The sequence below is a fragment of the Canis lupus genome, chromosome 8 (assembly GCF_011100685.1).
Source record: "Canis lupus familiaris isolate Mischka breed German Shepherd chromosome 8, alternate assembly UU_Cfam_GSD_1.0, whole genome shotgun sequence".
NCBI lineage: Eukaryota > Metazoa > Chordata > Mammalia > Carnivora > Canidae > Canis > Canis lupus.
Genome location: NC_049229.1, coordinates 65,169,545 through 65,191,764, shown reverse-complemented (window position 1 = coordinate 65,191,764; position 22,220 = coordinate 65,169,545). Strand labels below are relative to the sequence as shown.

The 22,220-nt window shown below is 53.4% G+C and overlaps 1 protein-coding gene across 1 annotated transcript in view; it reads right to left on the bottom strand.

Moving 5' to 3' along the window:
* Positions 1-394: 394 nt before the first annotated feature.
* Positions 395-22,220, bottom strand: part of C8H14orf132 (chromosome 8 C14orf132 homolog) — a 47,767-nt gene continuing 25,941 nt past the window's right edge. The window contains exon 2 of the mRNA XM_038545656.1: positions 395-7,710. Within this exon, the coding sequence (XP_038401584.1) occupies positions 7,486-7,710 (225 nt within the window). The 3' untranslated portion in view covers positions 395-7,485. The remainder of the gene's footprint in view (positions 7,711-22,220) is intronic.

The window sequence follows — 22,220 nt, the reverse complement described above, 5'->3', positions numbered from 1 at the left end:
TCAGGCTCACTGCGGAAATTTACTGGGCCGGTCTTTCAGATATCATTCATTCATTCCCTGAATGTCTGTTGGGTGTTGACAGTGAGTCAGGCACGGTGTTAGGTGCGGGGGATTAAAAGGTTGAGTAAGTCGCGGGGACCCCTGCGACTGCACTTTGCTCTCAGAGGACTCACAGGGTGAGGGCTCCCGATGGGGAAGTGGATGCGGCTCCTGTGGTCTGTTCCAGGTGTGAGGCCGGGGGGCCTGGGGAGGGTCCCGGGGAGGGGGGGTCGTCATCTTTCCTTGAGTGGGGCAGACGGGGCACCAGGACGGACGTACCTGGAGCTGAGCCTAGCTGCGACAAATAGATGGCATCCTTAGCTAAAGCACACGTTGGATTCAGACACTTAGGAGGTAATGTTTTTGGTTTTTGTGTTTAATGATCATAATAGAAAAAGACAAAAGCAATAGTGCTGACAACGGACACGACTCCACAGCCACATTTTTACATCCATCAAGGTTAGATATTTTTCACCAAAGAGCGCCTTGAAGCCCTCCATTAAGAAATCGTCTTTTCACTGTAGTAAAAGTTAGTGATCTCATCGCAAAACTGGGGGTGGGGGGGTGTTGAGTAGCAAAGGGTTACAAGAATAGTTAAAATACCTTTTTTTTTTAATTAAGTAAACTACTTACAAGTTGATTATGAAAACATTAGTAAGACACAGAAACGTTTCTGATTCTCTCTGCGTGAAGAACTGGTGTCTGGAGAGCGGCTCGTTACAATACGGTTTCTGCAAAACTTTAAATAGTAGAAAGTGTGACTATGCCTTCAATCAGGGGTGGGGGGGTGGGATGGGGCACATGGAGAGTCAAAAACAAGGTTAAGATGCAGGTTTGTCCACAGGCTGTTAGGCAGCCCCTCCCATCCTCATCCTTTCCAAGCTCCCTGCTGCCCCCCCCCCCCCCAAGAAGCGCTTCTCAGATGCAGCAGAAGTCAGGTCCCTCCGGGTCCCAGGGACCACAGCTACTGGGACAAGTTCAGCCTCGCCTTCCCATCCGCTTTGTAGGGCTTCCTCCATCCGGGCCGAGTCTCCCCTTGAGAGCCCAAGGTGGTGGGAATGGGGAGTCCATGGATACCCAAGACTTGCTAGGCTGCAGGCCACTGCCCTCTGCTGGGATTATCTGACCTCAGGGCTGCAGCCGGGATCCCTGCTGTTGCCCAGAAGAGCTCTGATGCATTCGACGACTCACAAAAGGGGGAAAGGTAGAGCTTTGGAGCTAGCATTGCCCACCGCCGGCTTTCCCCATTTCACCACAATTGGTGTTTTGGGGCCAGTTCATTCATTCTGTGTTGTTGGGGGTGCTCAACAGCATCGCAGGCTCCTATCCGCTAGATGCCAGTAGAAGGTCACCCCCCACCAAGTTGTGAAAACCAAAATTGTCTCCGGACATTGCCAAAGATCCCCCGAAAGGACAGAATCTTCCAAGATTGAGAACCACTGGCATAATGGTGGAGAAACGTTGCTACATGGATGCCCTGGGCTCCTGCCGACCAGCCCGAGCTCTCACAAACCTCTCAGAGACTCCGTCCCCCCGAAGTGTGAACGTTTGGAAACTCCCTTCCTACCAGCATACAGAGCCCTGGTCAGAATCACCCAGATTGCTGGGACAATGCTTTGGACTGGACGTGCAGTGATTCTCTCATTCCTTAAGACCGTAGTGGGACAGCCCCTGGGATCACTGGTGGCTGCTTAGCCACATGGTGAAGAATAAGGGCTCTGGATTTCCCCAACTGCCACAACACACAAGTTCCCTGCACATATGCCTTGGGGATGTGTCAGGATTTAACCCCAAGGCAGGACAGGTCTCAGCCACCCTCCTGGGATGGCGGGAAGGACCCAGGGCCAGAGGATGGAGCCTCATGAAAGCAGCTGGCTCGAGTTCCAGCAGGTGCAAGTCCGTACCATGGCCGAAGGATGGGTGCGGGGTACGTCTGGGGTACCGCGCAGCCTGTCCTGCCTCTCCCAGGGCTCCCTCTGCTTTTATCATCTCTCTTGATAAAACAATTTATGACTTTCCCAGTGACTCAAAACAAACAACACAGACTTACACTCCCAAATCTATGGAGCCAATTTTTCATACATTTCGACCATTCCATTTTGCTCCTGACAGCTGCCCTCTTCTCACTCTGGGGGAATCGTTCCTCTCTTCAGTCACTGTGGTTTGCACTATTTTGTCCTCTGTCACACACACCGCCCCGCCCCCCAAAAAAAGAGAGGCAAGAAAATGCCCAAGGTCTAATCTCCCAGAAGTGACTTTCCGGGGACATCTGGCCACCTACTTGATTCTGATGACCTGAGTCTCTTGGAGGGGCTCCTTCTTTTCCGCTTGGAGATTATGAACTCTGTCCCTCTGGGCTCTCAGCACTCAGCTCAGCCGGCCTGTCCCATGTCCCTGTCACGGAATGACCGAGGCCAGAGGCCCGTGGGGCAGGCAGGGCAGGAGAGGTGGGGCAGGCCACTACAGGACAATGGGACTCTGACTGTTCCTGTGGGGTCCCTGAGCACAGCTGCTTGGTTGTTCCATCAGGGCACCCAGCCCAACTAGCATTCATTCTGGGGGGGGGGCGTCAAGGGCACGTGCCAGGACATGGCCCAGGGTGCCGGGGGACAGCTGGCAGAGAGCACGATGCTGGTCCTGGGGCTGGTGCTGGCAACCCAGGGCCAGCCCTGCACTCCCCGGTGACTGCCCAGCAGGCTGGGAGATGGTGTCCTGGGCCAGGCAGCCGGGGACCTGCCAGTTCTCCACCCCTTTACCCGCCCTGACATTACAGGTCTTCACTGGGGGCTCTCTAATGCTTCTTTACTGCTGGGAGGTTCTCAGACTGCTCAACATGTGCACATGCTCCTGTCCCCCTTCCAGGACCTACACTTGAAATCCTTGATCCAGGACCCAAACAGCCCCAGCCTCGGAGTCCCCGTCCTGGGACGGTCCGTTCCAGAGGGTTCACGGTGGAGAGCGTGCACGCAGGGAGACACCGGGTAGCCACCCAGCCTGGGGAGCCAGCAGCGGCGGATCTGAATCACAGCTCTCTAGATGTGGGTTCTCAGACGCACTGGTCTGGCCTCAGTTTTCTCAGCAGAAAAAAAGGGGGGATGATAATTAACGTGCCCTTCTCTGCACCTCACTTCTGCCTCTCAGGGATGGGTTGAGAAGTCAATGGGATACAAACAGAGCACAGCACAAGGAAGATGCATGATAGATGAGCACAGTAAGGATAATAATTATCAATAATATCACTGCTAATGATGAAAGAAGGTCATGCTCCTGAGGAAGGACAGGAGCATTTGTCTGGAAGGAGTCAGGCGCACAGCAGACGATGGCCGAGTTTCTCCAGTCTCCAGGGAGGGATTCCAACATACGCTAGTGGTCTGGCCGGCATCCAGGCCTTCCATTTGGAACAGGCTGGAAAATGGCTTATTGCCTCCCCAGCCAAGTGGTACCAGCCTGCCCTCCCTAACTTTCTCCCTCCGATCCCAGGGATCTCCTGAAAGAAGATACAATCATCTCTCTCTGGAGGGCAGGGGAGGGCAGGAAACTCTCACCTGCCTCTTGACCTTGATCTCAGGGAAAAGGGAGGGACAGCAGAGCAATCACCCCACCCAGGCCCATGCAGGAGGTGGAATCTCCTCGGGACACACCTGGCTAACGTGTCCTCTGGCCTCTCCTCCAAAGCTCCCGTGACAGTGGCTCCAGCCCTCCTAAAGCAGGTGTTGCTTTGTTCAGTGAAGTGTCCCACATGCAAACAAACACAGGTACGGACACCTGTGGCTTGCAGAGGGAAGATGGGAGGCATGTCAGAGGCCCAAGCATGGGGAACATTCCAGCAAATGCAGGACCCCTTCTCTGAAGAGCAGCTCCTGGGATCCCTGGGTGGCGCAGTGGTTTAGCACCTGCCTTTGGCCCAGGGCGCGATCTTGGAGACCCGGGATCGAATCCCATGTCGGGCTCCCAGTGCATGGAGCCTGCTTCTCCCTCTGCCTATGTCTCTGCCTCTCTCTCTCTGTGACTATCATAAATTAAAAAAAAAAAAATTGAAGAGCAGCTCCTGAAGAGGCAAGCCCCTTCTTCCTCAGCATCGGCTCATTAAGTCAAGGTGGGCTCTGGGGCCAACCTTACCCAGGTGAAGCCAGGTGGGAGCCCCAGGCTGGGGCGTGAGACAGGAGCCTCCATCCTGCCTGCTCGGGAGAGGGTCTCAACAGAAGGCCTGAGCCTGGGCTGGAGCCTCACCCACAACACGGACCATCCTGACCCTCCTCGGCGGTTCTGGCTGCCTGAGCCTCCCTCCTTGCATGAGCCCCTTTGTTGGGCTCTAGGTCATGGTCAGGGTCCTTCTGCACGTCTCCCAAGAAAGCTGCTCTCTAGTAACTTCTCTGGCCACACAAAAACTCTTGTGTTCAATTTTAAAGAGAGGGGCAGGTAACAGGGCCCCATCCCTGAAGCTTAAACAAAGAGAGGGCAATGGGCAGGGGGACGAGCATGCCCCATTCGGGGGACGATCAGACTTCTACCTGTGGAGGAAGCCAGAGCTGGCCCGGGCCACACCATGACATGGGGCCTTGGGGAATGGCCTCTGTAGACCCAGAGCCTTGTTTAAATGTACCCTGGAGGTGCCACCCAGCCACTGACGGCAGCATGGTGCAGCAGCAGGAGGCTGGCTTTAGAGCCGGAGGGTCCACACTCAAATCTCAGCTTACCACTTTCATGCTGTGTGGCCTCAGGTAAGCTCTCCGCCCCTCTGAGCTTCTGGTTCCATATCTACATACTGGAGCAATGATGCTGTGAGGTAATCATCCAGATTAAACACATACATGTGCGTCTCTAGCCCGGTGCCTGCCTGTTACCTAACATCCAAGACAGAGCCGAGCTAAGTAAGGCAGGCGGGACAGCACAGCACCCTCTCTGGCTGGAAATCTGTCCTTTACCCTTAATTGGACATTCTCATGCACATCTATCCTTGTTGTTATCTAAGTGGTGGTGGGAAAAAAAAATGGATAAAAATACTGTAGGAGACTGGGACAATCGTAGAAGGCAGTTTGAATAAGATGGTCCCTCAAGCTCCAGGTCCTGTGTCTGTGGTCCTGACACTGAAGAGAGAGAAATATTTGGAAGTTGAATTTAACTGGCATTTATGCCAGGGGAAATGAAAGCCTTCACGGGGGAGACCCCTGTGCCCAGAATTACCCAGAGAACACCCGGCCCGCCAGGGCTGCCCTGGATACGTGGAGTCTTTCCTTAGAGCTAGGACCACACTCTCTGCTCCTCCTCTGTCACAGCACACAGAACCCTCTCTCCCACTGCCACTGCCGCAGGCCATTTGGAGGACAGGGAGCTGTCACCTGCCTCTTCACAGGGCTCCTTTGAGGCTGTGGGGTCAGAAGGTAAGGAATCAGGATATCTGGGCCAGAGTGACCCCCACAAAGACACCAAGCATCACCTTGGTTCCCCATCCTGGCTCTGGACCTCCTCCTTGGGTTCTCCTGAAGACACCTGTATAAGAAAAGCCCTTGCTGATTGGGCACACGTGGGGGCTTGGGACGGAGAAGAGTTTGCTAGAGAAGTAGCCGGGGTGACGGCCACGCCATGGCTAGTCACGCAGCCCAGCCCCCGGCTTGGTCCCACGGAGAGCACAGCCCTGTCAGTGATTCCAGAAGGAGCCCAGGCACAAGGTCCCTCTCTGCAAGGGTCACGCTGGCTCTCTGCGCTCGTGACCTCCACTTGAGCCACAGCATTTGTGCACGCGTGCACAGCCACAGTGACAGATGTGGCTAAACAGAACTGGCGGCCGTCTGCTAACGCTGTCTGGAGGTTGGGCTGGTAATCCTGTTATCACAGCAGCTCAGCGCCAACCTCGCAGGCGAATGACTGCCTCTGGACAATTAAGATGTCCCTTTGCCTGTCATCAGGAACACTCATTTCTCCTGAGACCACAGGGACACACAATTAGCCTTTTTGCAATTGTCCCCAAACAGCACCACAGGTTCCCACCCAGGCTTTTAAGTTTCTCAACCACATAGGGGACGTTTAGAGCATTTATTTTCTTTTGCACGGCATGGGGGAGCAGGGGGGCGAGGAGAAAGCCACTCCTGGCCTGTAAGTGAGGGAGCCCGCATGTGAGCCTCTCCCACTCTGCTGGGCACAGGGGAGCCACCTGGGGAAGGGAGGTACCGTGCAGGGGCCTTTCCTAAGGACAGAAGAGCGAGTCCTTTTCCGTGCTGCCCCTCTCTCCCAGTGCCTCCCATCCTGTTCTGGTCTTTGCAGGAGGCTCCCCTGCTTCCCAGACCCCCCAGCCACTGGCTTGGAGGAATGCAAGGAGGCTGACTCAGACAGAGCTCGTCCCCACTTGCAGGGGAACACGGTCGCCAAACCCAGGGTACAATGCAGGAGTCTGAGCACCCTGCCCACCTGGCATACAGCTTCCAGACCCCATAGGCATTCTCCCCGAGGACAGCTGAGAAGTAGGAATTTGCTTAAGACAGTGCTTCCTTGGGGCTGAGAGAGCCCAGTGAGTCAGGAAGAGTCCCTCCTGCCCCGGGGGCTCCAGCACCCTGCCCTGTGATCACAGGCCAATCGCCCTCTCCCTCCCATCCGTCGGAAGATCAGGTGGGCATGAGCCCGCCATCCCTAAAGTCCCGTGATTGCTCAGAGGAGAAAGAGCATCTTCAGGCAGGTGGTCTGAAGACTTGACTACTTGGCAGATCTGCAGTTTTAAAGGCGCTGCTTCTCTTTTTAAAAAGAAGAGCAAGTCCGTCCAGCAGAGAACCCCCCACCCTGGGAAATCCCACCACGTCACCAGTAATTCCCCAGCCTTGGATTTCCCGATGCATCCGGGTCTCAAAAGGGGCCAAGTGTCTGGTGACAGAGGTGCCCTGTCCAAGTCACACGAGGAATGTTCTGTGGCCCAGTAACCACCACCGGTATTCCAGAGGGCTGAGTGGGAGACCAAGGCTGGGCTGGGAACACGCCAGTTCTGAGGGCTGCTCTTGCCCGGCACCCCACACACCAGGGGTGTAAGTTGGCATAAAAACAAGACACATATGTGATTATTTACTGCCAGCAAGCGATCGTCCAACCATGTCCATATTTCACACCTAACTGGCTGTTTCCTCTGGTCTTACCTTTTTGGAATACGGTTTCAAAAATCTTCCAATTTGCTCCTCGAAGTCTTTGCCCCATCACGCCTCCAGGGGCTGGAAGCTCACGCTCCCGTGTTTTCTGGATCAGCTTGACCACAGCAAGGAAAATTTGGAAATCAGGGCTGCTTGGGGGAATTCCCGACCCTGCAGGGTCGCTGCCCCCGGAGAGGCTGTGTGTGTGGTCAGAGCTCCTGATTCCAGAATGTGGGCACAGCCAAAGGCCAACAGTGCCGGTGCCCCGAGCAAAGCCTGGCCCTGCCGTGAGCCCAGCACGGGGTGAGCCGGCCCGGAGCTCGTGGGCGCCCGAACCTCAGAAGGTGAAGGCGTACACCACCCCAACCACCACAATGTTCCCCAGTGTCGCTATGATGGCAATCCAGAGCAAGACGGCGTCGTTGGAGGACCGCGGGGGCTCCTCCAGCTGGCCCTGGCCGTTGGAGGCCGCGTGGACGTTGGTGGAGGAGTTAAAGAGGGAGTACTCCGTGCTGAAGTCCTCGTTGGGCGAGTCCATGAAGGCGCCTCCCATCATGGGCAGCTGCGGAGAGGGAGACAGAGAATTAACTGGGGCTCATGGGGCTCGGGAGGCACCCCTCCAAGACACCCCTGCCTGTACAGGCAGCCCTGTGCGCACACACAGCCTCTCCCGGGGCTCTCCTCGTGTTCGTTCTCACGGGCAGTGCCTGGTTGAAGCTAGCGAGGAGATTGCTTTTAAGCAACGCTTGGAGGCAGATATGCTCATGCCCATTTCACAGATGGAAGCACTAAGGCACACAGCGGCGGGGCAGTGCACCCACAGCCGCCAGCAGTCACCGGGACTTACAGACCCCCTCTAGGCCAGGCCCTCCACGCCAGCATGGCTAGAAAAACGCCGTCCCTTCCTCTGCTCATCGTAAAGTTATCACGCTCAGAACATTAAGGAGATGTGAAAGATGATAAAGAAAAATTGAGGGCAGCTTGGATGGCTCAGCGGTTTAACGCCACCTTCGGCCCAGGGCCTGATCCTGGAGACCCGGGGTCGAGTCCCACGTCGGGCTCCCTGCATGGAGCCTGCTTCTCCCTCTGCCTGTGTCTCTGCCTCTCTCTCTCTCTCTGTATCTCATAAATAAATAAATAAAATCCTTAAAAAAAAAAAAAGAAAAATTGAGAATCTGCCTCACTGCTTTAGGTTAATCACTGTTAACATTGTGCCATTTTTCTTTGGCACCTTTTTCCTAGGTGAGTGGACGCGGGTGTAGGTATGTGTGAGACAGAGAGAGAGAAAACACGTCTGAATATGTGGTTTTACATTCCTGTATAACAAGTCCATCAAACACCATTTTACCCGTTGTACACTATTCCACCACAAATACAAACCCCAATATATTTATTTAAAATATTTTATTTATTTATTCATGAGACACACAGAGAGAGAGGCAGAGACACAGGCAGAGGGAGAAGGAGGCTCCCTGCGGAGAGCCTGATGCGGGACTCGATCCCGGGTCTCCAGGATCACGCCCTGAGCCAAAGGCAGAGGCTCAACCACTGAGCCACCGAAGCATCCTTACACACCCCGATTTGACCCTCCCCCTAGAATTGGAGATTCAGGAATTTCGTTTTTTTTCCTTTTATAAATAATGCACTGATAAGCATCCCATATGTGCATTTGAGCATACATGCATGCTTATACATGCATTTTTATTTATTGGGTCAGATGCACAGGCACGGAACTTCGGAGTCGACGGGTATGAGCACTTCAGAGCGTCTGGCGTACAGAGACACACTCCCCAGAAGAGTGATTCTAATTCTCAAAGCCTCGCACATAAGATGTCAGCGTGTTTGCACTCCAGGGATGGGAGTAAAGGCTCCAGGCTGAGGATGGGGACGGTGGACCCCTCATACAGCCATGAAGAGACAGTCCCTGCTCCAGGCCATCTGGGTCACTCCAGGGGTGGATGTGCCTTAGGCTCAGGGTTGGCTCTGGCCTCTACTGCTTGCTGGGAACGGCCCCCGAGTGAGTGTGTCCTTCGGTACACATTTCCTGAGCACTTGCTGCTAGCAGCACGGAGGCCCTGCCGTAGACTCAGGGAATGTGCAAGAGATTTTACAGTTAACCACCCAGCTGTCCTGTTGGAGGTGCCACTGTATCCCCATTTCCCAGATGGGTCAGCAGAGGTCGAGGCTACGGCGCCCCTTGGTGGTGGAGTCAGGGTCGAGGGCCAGTCTGGCCGTGCGGCCGGCGCTTCCCACTCTGCTCACAGCCGCCCCGACTCCGGGGTCAGACTCCAGAGTAAAGATCACCGTCCCCAGGGAGACTCGGACGACAGGGGAAGCAAATCAGGGGGCCACTTCACTCAGCCACTTCCGCTGACAAATACGTACGAGGGGTGTGTTCATCAGGGGCCACAGCGCCAGCCTCTGGATACAGGTGAGCGAGGCAGGTGGGGGCCCCGCTCTCACAGGGTCACACTCCAGTCGGGGCAGGAGAGCAGGGAGGAAGGAGAGGCCAGAGGGAGGCAGGCAGGGGCGGAGGAAGGGAGCACATCTGGTGGGAATACAACCAGCAGGATCGACACGGTGGGGGGTGGGGGGCTACCTTCAGGCAGCTCTGCGCTTGGCCGGCCCGGATCGCGGTAGCCTCCGCGGAGCACCTGCTTGCCTTGACAGGAGCGGCCTCTCTGGGCTCGCTCACAGTCACAGGAGCCTGGCATTTCATCACGACACAGCTCTGTCCTTTATAGGTGGGGGCCTGCCAGCTGTCAACCTGGGGGATGTAGCGACAGCAGGGCCGCTGGGGACCTCGGACAGGCCAGGGCTGCTGCTTACGGGGACGTGTTCACCGTGGGAGCACACAGCCAGCGCTGCGTTAATCTACGTGTCCCTTCTCCCCCGTCCATTATGGTTTAGCCGTCTATTAAATTAATAGGTTGACTTCAATTAACAACTCAGTGCCTATTAATAGCTACCACGACAAACCCAAATGAGAATAACAACTGATATGCACTCTATGAAAAATACTATTAAGAGTTTAAGGAAGAGAGCTGCGAGCTCCTCTTGGCCCCAAGCTGGTGACACAGGAGCGGAGGGTCACAGCTGCTTCAGGCACAGGCAGCCTAAGGGGGGGTGAGGGGCTGGTGGGGCGGCGGGGCCTCTGGGTCCAGCGGCTTCCCATGAAACCCATCCCTGCTTTAGGTCTCCTCTCCACTGGAGCCCTCCCTCCTGTGTGACCTCAATACCAGGTCCTCGCCTTCGTGGGCACCCGTCCAAGACACAGCTCCTGTCTGCTTCCCCTGGAGGTGGGACCGGTCTTCTTCTTCTTCCCTTTTTTAAGACTTTATTTATTATTCATGACAGAGAGAGAGGCAGAGACATAGGCAGAGGGAGATGCAGGCTTCCCGATGCGGGACTCGATCCCAGGACCCCGGGATCATGCCCTGAGCTGAGCTGAAGGCAGACGCTCAACCACTGAGCCACCCAGGCGTCCCCCTGTGTTAGTTCCTTATGGTGGCCTTAACGAGTCACCATGAACTTAGTAGCCTAAAATGACACACATTTATTCCCTTCCAGGCCCAGGGGTGGGAAGTCTGACACAGGTCTCACCAGGCTACCAGCAAGGTGTTCACTGAGCTCCCGCCTCTGCCAGCTTCCAGAGCCACCCCCCTTGGCCCGTGATCCCCTTTCTCAGTCTCCCAAGCCTGCAGTGCAGCATCTTGCAACCTCTTTCTTCCCTCTTATAAGGACCTTGGTGATTATACTGGGTTCCCTTGGATAATCCAGGATGATCTCTGATCTCAAGATCTCTCTCTCTCTCTCTCTCTCTTTTTTAAGACTTATTTATTTATTTATTTATTTATTTATTTATTTATTTATTTATTTGCGAGAGGGAGAGAGGAGAGCACATGGGGGAGGAGCAGAGGGAGAGGTAGACAGAAACTCAAGAAGATTCCCCGCTGGACTTGGAGCCTGACTCGGGGCTCGATCCCATGACCTGAGCTGAAACCAAGAGCCAGATGCTTAACCTACTGGGTTCCCCGGGTGCCCGTGACCTCAAGATCCTTAACCTTAATCATTCCTGCAAAGTCTCTGCCCCGCAAGGTGACCTATCCAGAGGCTCACCTCACTGGAGGTCGGTCTACCGCTACACAGGGAAGACTTTTGAAGGCAACCACGTGGCCTCCTTGTCTAAAGCTCCCTCAGCTCCACTGTTAACAGAAAAAAGGTGACAAACAAGATTCTGTGGAATTAATGAACTGAAGTCAGCAGAAGGGCTCCCCACCGGCTGTCTCCCTAAACCCAGTCCAGAGACCCCTGTGGGGGGACAGTGCATTCTCCACAGGGTGAGCCCCTTCTCTGCCCTGCACCTGTCATGACAGCTCAGCGCTGCCAGAGACCACGGCTGGTAGCTGATGGATGCTCAGAGGGTGGAGACAAGGGTAGGTTCTGGTGCTAGAAAGACTCAGGGGGTGAATCCTGCTTCATCCCATCTAGTAGAGCCAGAATGGGTTCTTTAACTCGTTTGTAAGTAATGGAGATAATTCATTATCTTCAGTGGAACCAGCAGGATTCTTGCAAGGAGGGAATAAAGTCATAGATGATAAAATATGGCCCAAGATAGTCACTCAGTAATTCCTCATAGTCTTTCCTTTTATCATTTTTGTAGAAATTCAAAACTAGGAGCACCGCATGCATCTCCTATCCAACTGCTTAAGCTGAAGGGAGGGATGGGGAACCTGGTGTTGCCAGTCATGAGCTTTTATGCGATCAGTTAATCAGACACTCTTTGCAGGTGCAACAGACAGGCCCCTCCGTCCCCAACTTATGCTTAGGCTGAGAGATGCTCCAAGTCTGGCCAGCAACTGTCACTCGATCCAGCTGTCTTAGGTGTTCGGTTCTTTTGATGTTTTTTCCTTTTGTAAAACAGATTCTACACTCAAAGGGCTGGAACAGATACAAAAACAAGTTTAAACGGCAAAATCCGTGAATAGAAAACAACAAACAAAATGGTCAGCCTCAATCGCGTTATTGGGAAGCTGGAAAGAGCTGACCAGGAGGATTTATGGAGTGAGGGATGGTGACTGGAGTCACCCCAGAAGCAGGTGGCGAGAAAAGCACCTGGAAGGTCCCTTGGAGATGCCTCTTGGATGACAACTGGGCTTTTCTCACACCAGTGGGCAGGTGTGGTCACTGGCCCCCCGGGAGGGAATCCTTGGATGAGGGTTCAGGTCAGAGCAGATTTGAGGGTGAAGAAATCTAACTTCACACCCCGGAAGGACCATCCCCGCAGAAGACAGAGGCCCAGGGAAGCAGAATTGGAACCCAAGCATCTCTCCGTGGAGTCACACTCGCCATCAGGGTGCCACAGGACAGGGCAGGGGCGGGAGGAGGGGGAGCTCATTTCCCCATCACAAGAGGCGGTCACGTCCCAGTCAGAAAAAAACCCGTGGGCTTGTTGGAGAGGGGACACCAGGACAGGTCAACGTTCAAGGTCCCTGTTCTCAATGAAGGCTGTGTGCTTCCTGACAGTAACTTGCAGGAGGCCAGGAGCCTTCCCGGTTTCCCGCAGCATCTCCAGCGCCCAGAACACAGCAGGTGCTCAGAAAACATTGGATGAATGAACAAAATCCTGGACCATCGGCCAAGAATCCTGCGGGCACCTAGAGCCAGCACTTCCTGGCTGGGAGATCCGGGCCCATTTCTTAACTTAACCTGTCCAAGCTCAGGTTTCGCACAGAAGCATAGTGGAAATGCCAAACACTGCTTCACAGATGGGGCCTGGCAGCAGGTGGAGAACGGTTTCTGCGGTGGTGGCATGGGGGCTGGGGGCACGTCACCGAATATACTCGGACAGCATCCCTGACATTAAAAGGGTCTGCAGGGATGCCCGGGTGGCTCAGTGGTTGAGCATCTGCCTTCGGCTCAGGGCGTGATCCTGGGGTTTCGGGATCGAGTCCCACGTCGGGCTCCCTGCATGGAGCCTGCTTCTCCCTCTGCCTGTGTCTCTGCCTCTCTCTCTGTGTCTCTCATGAATAAATAAAATCTTTTTTTTTTTAAAGCATGCCTACAAAATACTGTACATTAGACATGGATCCACACACATGAAGTCAAGGATCATAAATGTATGAGCCCCATTCACCATAGCAGCTGCCTCTGAGGAAAAGGCTTGGGGGCAAAGGAGACTAGTTTTGTCTATATAATATTTTATGCTAAGAAAAGATGAGCAAACAGGATAAAATATTACAAAGAGTCTCCTCTGCTCACTGGGCACATGGGTGTCTGTTACTTTTCGGTATTTTTCAACTTGTAACACGAAGAGCAATGCTTTGAGCGCTGGAGCAGGTCACAAACGGGATGGGTGACCATCACCACTGCGGGCCCGGCGGCTCTCAGGCCAGCACGGTGCCCTGCCCCCGGGTCCCTGTCCCTCTGGGCTGGAGTCCCTGTGTGGCTCGTGGTGGCCGGGCACGGTGTGGAGGGGCTCCAGGGAGTGCGGCTGTGTGGACCCCAGGGCACCATCCGCCGGGGTTCCCAGAGTCCCCTCCCCACCCCTGCCCTGCAGAGCTGCTCTAGTCCCCATCTGTTCCTGCCGAGGGAAGGGGGAGGTTAGATAAATCTCCCCTAAGCTGGGCCTCTCCAGAGGAAAGAACAGAAAATGCTTTCACAGGGAAATCTTCAAAGCTTGGTAACCAGAGGTGGCCCTGGAGGACTTTCCTGAATAATGCCCACACTTCAGAGGAGGGGACATGCGAGACAATGGGCATTTGTTGCTGGAGGCTCTGTGAAGTGGGCTTGCTGGCCACCAGACCCTCCTCCTGTAGAAGGCCATCCTCGGGGCCCCTGGGGCATCCCAGCCACGAGGAAAGGATCTGATGCTCCTGGGCTGTGGATTTCAAGGCGAAACTCATAAGAGGGTAGAAACATCTATATGGTCCCCACCCCCAGTGGGTGGTGGCACTCTGGTGCCGCTCAGGGCTGGGACCCCTGGCCCTGCTTCTCTCTCTGAGCCTCGCTTCCCCGGGGAGCAGCTCAGCTGAGTGATGGCTAAGGCCAAGCCCAGTGCTCGGAAGCCCTTGCCAAACGCTGAGAAAGCCGGAGTCAGGTCTAGATGGTTCTAAAGGGAGAGATGGGTGGCAAGGGCCAGGAGACAGGCCGTTAGATAAAATCCTCACCCAGTTCAATCTGAATTTCAGGGAAACAACGGCAAGATCATTTTTTAGCATAAGCATGTCCCAAATAGTTGATTGGACACACTTAAAGCAAAAAAAAATCATACAGAAAGATGATCTGACATTCAGATTTAACTGGGCCTCCTGTGTTTTTATTTGCTGCATCTGGCAACTCTGTGTGCGGTCAGTCTGAGAAAGAGCTGCAACCTCGGAGTTTGTGCAAGGGGCCATGCCCTCAGTTTTGTCTCTCTGGGGCATGCCATCTGCAGGCTCCCTGGGTGACCCAGGTCACTGGAAAATTTCAGGATACCTCCAGCCAGCCTGCTAACATCATAAAGACAGTTTCGCCCCTTACTACTTCTCGCAGGGTCTCCGTAGTCCAAATATAAAGGCTGGATAGATTGGGAGCGCCGTCCATCCATTTGTTAGTCATTCAACAAATGGTGAGAGCCCTCTTTGCACCTGGAGGAGCTGGACCGGCATCAGGGATGCCCAAGGGGAGCCCTGGAGGGCCTGACATTTAAAAGGAATACGGACTAATACACAGTCGTAAAATGGTATTTCACGCACTTTAACTCGGATAAGAACAGAGCAACAGATCTCCCAGCGTGACTCCGGGCAGGTTGCAGTTAATTCCTCAGAACTGAAGAATCAAGCATGAGCCTGAGCCCTGGCTCTGTGCCTTTTGGGCTGTGTGACACGAGCAAGTATCTGACCCTCTCTGGGCCTCCGTTTCCTATCTGTTCAAGGAGGATGGGATCCACCCTGTGGGGGTGCTGTGGGGGTGAGTACCGTGTCCTGGCTCTAAGGACTCAACACCTGGGGTCCCTAATTTTAAGTATCGTGGCAGCTGGAGGGAGAGTCGGGGTGAGGGAGGGTTCCAAATCGCGACTGTGGGTGCGGTCACGGTCTCTACGCATTTGTGAGAACTTACGGAGCTGTATGAATGCCCAGGAGAGGGTACCTCCCAGGATGCACATTAGAAAGGAAATCACAGCACATCTCGGAAGGCCGCTGCTGCTCTGAGCCATGCTCTCCACCCCTGGGAGGGGTGGGGGTGAGGTGGGGAGACTCTGGCTTTCCCCCTGCACGGGACCCCACCTGCAGAGCCGGGCTAGTGAGGCTGGACCCCAGCCCACGTCGGGCCCTGAAGCCTGCTCTTTCCACAGCCCCCAGATTTTCCTGTATGGTCAAGACAGGTAGGGAAACTGAGGCACGAGGTCTACTGCAGAGTTCCTGTGACATCACCACAGGCCGGCTGACACTGACCTGAGGACATACTAAGCACCCTGCGCCTTCTGCCTCCTTGTGGCTGTTCACACCCTTCCCTGACCCAGAAGCCCGTCCTAGACCTGTACATACCCAAATCCTACTCAACTTTCCAGGCCGAGCTGCTATTTCTGGAACCCTCCCTCGAAGTTTCAACTTCCTTTGGTTCTCAAAGCCTTTTATTTGTGGCTTTCCTGCCATCTCCCCAATGCCAGAGCACTGCGTCCTGCATCCATAAGATACGGTGTGTGTTCACATGCACACACGCTTGCACGTGTGTGCCTTACATGTGGTCTTAGGTTCATAAATGCCTTGGAGAGTTTCTTACTCTCTCCGCAACCCCTGGATTGCCCAGGCTTTTCATGCAGAGTCACTTTAGGAGAGAAGGAGGGAAAGAGAGAGGGAGGGAGGGAAGAAATTTGAATCTAAGGGCTGGCATCTAGCTCCTGCTGCCTTGGTTAGCACATAACATGGATAAGAAAACACTTCTAATCAAGGGAAGTGATAGTCATGTGAAAGGTCTTCAGAGCGGGAGCCACTGCCTGTCACCTGTCCCCTGGAGCTGGTCTCCCGATGGACATTTGGGGCTCTTATTTCCTTAGATTTGGAACACAGCTCCCCAAGGTTGAGTGGAGCCACCTCCCAGGGCTGGCTACAGGGCTGGGTCAATGGCTCCCCCGCAGACCCCACCAGAAGGCAGGGCTTGGGCTGCGGCCAGTTGCTCAGAGGCTGGAGATCCCCACTGGGCAGTGTGGGGAGGCTTAAAAGGAGTGATTGCAGTGGATGATGGTGATCAAGACACTGGAGTCTATACCGCCAGGTCCAGGAGAAGGCTGAAGAGGGGCAGGGGTTTGTTGGGGGCACCTCATAGTGTGAGGAAGTTCCTTTATGATGCAGGCATGGATGCCATATGGCCACTTCTTTTGCAAAGAAGCAAAAGACCTCACAAAACAGACTGCACACCCAACAGATATGCAAATACGTGTTCACCAAAACACTTGGATACACATGTCCATATAGCATTATTCAGGATAGCCCCAAACCGGAAACAAGCCAGTTGCCCACCAACAGTAGAATGGATATGTGACTGGGGCGTATTCACACAGTGGAATTCTACAGTGAGAATCATGAGCCACAAGCATGTACCATGGCATGGATACATCTCACAAACACAGTGATGACCCCAAAACCCCAGAGGCAAATAAGAACATGCTACGAGATTCCATTTATTTCAGCGGTCCTCAACTGGGAGTAATTCTGCACCCCCAGGAGACATTTTGATTGTTACAGCTGAGGAGTAGGATGTGCTACTGGCTCGTCGTGGGTGGAGGCCGGGGATGCAGCTGAACATCCTATGATGCACAGGACAGCCCCTGACAACACAGAATGATCCAGTCCCAACATCAATAGCGTGTAGATTGCAAAATTCCGATTTTTATAAAGGTCAAAACCAGGCAAAATTAATATCTGGCGTCGGATTCAGCCTATAGTTGCTGCTGGGAAGAGGGACAGGGGGGTTTCAGGGTAGAAGGCGGCTGTATTCTCATCCGAGCGCTGGTTACAGGCGCTCACTTGGAAAACACACATCAAGCTCTACGCTGTCCCGTGTGTCTGTCCTACTTCAAAAGTTGTCCTTTAAGAAGATGGAGGGAAGAGTCAGGCCTGCACAGGAATCTTGAATTTGATTTCTTTTTTTTTTTTAAGATTTTATTTTTTATTTTATTTTATTTTTTAAGATTTTATTTTAATTATTTATTCATGAGGGACACACAGAGAGAGGCTGGGCCCCAACCCGAGGGGAGCTCGATGCGGACGCGATCCCAGGACCCTGGGATCACGACCTGAGCCAAAGGCAGACACCGAGCCACCCAGTGCCTCTTGAATTTGATTTTAATGACTTTTGAGATGGAACCTCTATTCAGACCATTCCACACCTTTTGGGACGTTGCTCCCTGTTCCCGGCACATCAGGCAATGCTCAGAATGAGCTCCCTGTCTGCAAACTGCAGACAAAGAGTATCCCCCTGTGGCCATCATTCACCCACACGTGTTGAGCCACCCACAGAGACCCTGCAGGCCCCAAGAATGGAGAGATTAAGGTGACCCAGGGGCATCCTGAGGGCAGACGTCACAGTAGGATGTGGGGCGGCCAGCTTTGTCCCCACTGCACCTTTGATTTGGATCTCCAGAATGGCACCGCTGGGGCGCTGTCATCCATGCCTTCAGCGAAATGGATGCAGAATCTGCCTCCAGGAAGAGGTAAGCCCTCAGCTGGCAAAAAGAAGGAACTGGAAGGTGTGTGTGAACATGTGAGCCTCATGGGCTCCTGACCAAGCTGGGGCTTACAAGGTGGCATTTAGGCCAATCCTCCTGTCTCAGCACAGAAGTCAACTCCCATCCCAAGAGCCAGGCTGTTGGGCTTGCAGTCTTAAGTGGAAGCAGGACTCCCATCTCACTCTCCAGTGAGATTTCTCCCTGGAACCTGGGAAGGTGCTGCAAGATATGCTAATGAGCGCAGGTTTGACGACACCTCCTTGATGAGGAGTTTGTGCCAAGGGCACCCACCCTATCAACTTCCAGGTTGTAAAAACAAAGGTCCGCGTGGCACGTGCTGGAAATAAGGACCCCCCCAAATAAAGGGAGCGTTTCCCTGTAAAATGGTAACATTTACACCCTCTACAACGTAAGGGAGGCAGCGCTTCACGGAGGCCAGCTCAACATTCCCAGTGAAGGATGAAGCCTTCATGTCAGTCATCAGCCTCTGAGCCCCAGGCCTTCGAGGACAGTGGAGGAGGCTGAAACCTTCAAAAGCCTCCCCACCTGCCCAGGCCCGTTGCCTCAGGACACCACGTTGTCTCTCTCATGTCACCTTGTCACCTTGCTTCTTGCTCACCCCATACCCACCCTGGTTAGAGAAAGTGCCTCTCAGGGAGGTAGTATTTCCCCATCTTACAGATGGTAAAACCACGGCTTCGATAGGATTCGACTCCCCCGAAGTTCCAGAGCCTGACTTCCAAGTGCCTGGCTGCTACAGGGTTCCAGGCAACACTCCAGGATGATTATTCTGGAAATGAATAGTCTGAGCATTAGGGGGTTCATAGCAATGTTACAGGATGATTCTTAGGGAAACGAACAGTCTCTCCTATATCCCCGCGCTCAGAGGCTGGAACATAGAAGGTGTAAAGGTGGCAAGGGGCCGCGGACGGAAGCCTCCTACAGAGGCCCGCTGTGCAGGCTTTGCGGAGGAACGTGCCTGTGTCCTGCCCACCCTCTCCCCGAGCCGTGCTGACCAGCTGGGGCTCCCCATACCATCCACGCGCCACGAACAAACAGACCCTGCTTTGGTCTCACTCACAAGTGGGAAATCCTTTTCTCTTTCCCATGAGGGTATCAGCAAAGAGCTCAGCCTCCTTCTGCAGATGTTGAAACTGCACACCTGAGTCCACGCTGGCCCCGACCCCCGGGCATCCTGCTTATGATCACTCCAACGGGCATCTCGCCCAAACCCCAAGCCCCGAGAGCCTTCTTATGAAGCCACCGGCCCCAAGCTACTTTGGGATGCTGTCCTGCAGAGAACTGGCCTCCCACTTGGCTATGTTGTTGAAAGAGCACAAGGCAAAAGTCACTTCTGCCCTTACATCAGATTCACCACACACAGCCAGCCGCCCACCTGGCGGTGTCTTTCTCCCCGTGGGCGGGAGGTCACGGCAATACTGCGGGGACTTGCCACTAGTGTTGGCTGCTGCTAACGCGCTGATGAGTTCTTACTGAAAAACAGCATATGGAATAAAAATAATAAAAATAAAAGCTAACATTTATGGAGAGCCTGCTCTACACGGGGTGCGTGGTGGGCCCTTGAAGGACCCAGGTGGCATTTTATCAGGAGGTGGGTACCACTCCCATGCCTGTTGACAGGTGACGAAATGAAGGCTCACGTGAAGGGTGATGCTGAGGCATCAGCCCACGATCCTCTCTGTGGCCACAATGAGTGGACTGGGCACCGTGCCGGACGAGGAGAGGCACTTCCTTCTCTTGTTGGGTGTCTAAAATGGCCAGAAAGGCCAGAGTCACACCCGTGACACTCACAAATGTGACAGGGCACAGTGACATCAGGACCAGTGCTGAGTGCACACACACAGCTTCTGGAGCCATGCCTGTGTTTAGGTGGAGCACCGAGCCACTGTGGCATCAGTCTCCTTCAGCACCCAGCGGTGGCAATGGGTCAGATCCCATACCCTCGTGGACCACACGGCCCAACACGCCACCTCCTCCTGTACCGGATGTGCCGGTGTTTCCATGCAGGCCACCTCGCTGCTGTCCCCCAGTGGACTGTCCCTCCACTGCCTGCAGGTCCTCCCTCTGTGCCCGTGTCCTCCCCTATTGAGCCGGCTGGTGGCAATAAGCAGGACTCTCAAAGAAGGGCTGCTCTGGGTGCTCTGTTACTTCATGGGGTCACCTCAGTCTCACACCAGCCCAGCAGGAGGTGGGTGGCTAGGTGCTCAGAGGGGTGCAGTCATTTCCCCGAGCTTGCACAGTTACAAGTAACTGACCAGGAACCTAAGTCCAGGGGCACTTAGTGGTTGAGCGTCTGCCTTTGGCCCAGGGCGTGATCCTGGAGACCCGGGATCGAGTCCCCTGCAGGGAGCCTGCTTCTCCCTCTGCCTGTGTCTCTGCCGCTCTCTCTGTGTCTCTCATGGATAAATAAATAAAATCTTTACAAAGAAAAAAGGAATCAAAATCCACCTCTGCCAACTGCTTACCCTTATTGTCCACTCTAGGCTGAATTAAGCCTTTCTCCACTGGGGTCCCGTGCTAATTTGTTCCCACAACTGATGAACCATGTATTACACTGCCTTATGTCTATTACAGTACATCGTATTTATTACATTATTGTATTAGATTATATCACATTAGGTGATGTTCTGTTTTATTATGTTATAGTTAGCGGGGAGCTAACACATTATGTCCTGCTACATTACAGTATATCACGCTTCGCTGTGCACTTTATTACGTGACATCATGTTATGTTACGTCATGTTACAGTTAGTTGTGGACTAATATTAAGTTATTTTGTTGCAGTGGGTAATATTCTGTTAGATTACACTATATTACGGCTAGCTATATACTAAGATTACATTATAGTACATTTGCTAAATTCCATTATATTCCATTGTGTTACAATTAGCTGAGTACTTTACTATCTTTCTTAGGGACTGTGAGCTTCTTTTTTTTTCTGTATAAATTTATTTTTTATTGGTGTTCAATATTCAATATTTGTTTTTATTGGTGTTCAATTTGCCAACATATAGAATAACACCCAGTGCTCATCCCGTCAAATGCCCCCCTCAGTGCCTGACACCCAGTCACCCCCACCCCCCACCCACCTCCCCTTCCACCACCCCTGGTTCGTTTCCCAGAGTTCGGAGTCTCTCATGTTCTGTCTCCCTTTCTGATATTTCCCACTCATTTTTTCTCCTTTCCCCTTTATTCCCTTTCACTATTTTTTATATTCCCCAAATGAATGAGACCATGTAATGTTTGTCCTTCTCTGATTGACTTATTTCACTCAGCATAATACCCTCCAGTTCCATCCACGTTGAAGCAAATGGGTATGGTGGGTATTTGTCATTTCTAATGGCTGAGGAATATTCCATCGTATATAGACCACATCTTCTTTATCCATTCATCTTTCGATGGACACCGAGGCTCCTTCCACAGTTTGGCTATTGTGGACATTGCTGCTATAAACATCGGGGTGCAGGTGGGGACTGTGAGCTTCTTAAGAACAAGAACGGAAGTCTGGTTTCCCCTTGAATTCCCAGTACCTAGCATGTGAACTCGCACAGAGCATTTTATTAAAAACGATTTGCTCAATTAGTTGCTGTGCATTGTGCCACCCGATACCATGTCTGTGTGGTGGACGAGGTGGTTCTACCCGCAACTGAACATGTCGACACCCACGAAAAGCCCAGGGGCCCAGGAAAATAAGGGTATTTCTGGAAAGTCTCAGAGCACTACAGAATGAAGAGGAAAAAGCTAATTCACCACTTTTGAAACCGTTGCCATAGAAACTGAGCACAACGCAGCAGGAAAAAAACAAAAAACAACAAGAAAAAAAACGCTGGCTTGTCAGAACACACATCATCTTTGATTACCAGTAATGGAAGCAGCACTTGCCTTGAGGGACTGAAAGGCCAGCCCGTGGTGGTCCGGGACTCCCAGGACCTTGTCCTCCACCGAGTGTCCGTGGTCCTCAGTGAGAATCAGGGGCCCCTGCTGGGGTTTATGACACTGGCTGAGAACCTCGAGGAGAACCGGCCGCCCTGCCTGCTGCACCTGCCAGGCCTCTCGACAGGGCCTGGTTGGTTCAGCCATGAGAAATTCCTGTCACCATCACTGGGTATAAACAGTAGAGCAAACACAGAACACTGGGGATTTCTAAAGTTTCCCCTTAGAGAAGAGCTGGCAACGGCTGTCATCAACTAGTACCTGTCCTGCCCCCAGTGAATTCACTAACATCTTAGGAATGATTCAACAGAAGCCGAGAGACCAGTCCCCTGTGTGGGCCCACACCCCCTGATCATACCAAATTCCCTTTCACCAAGTGGAGTTTCAAGGCCTTGGGGTGAAGGCTGGGA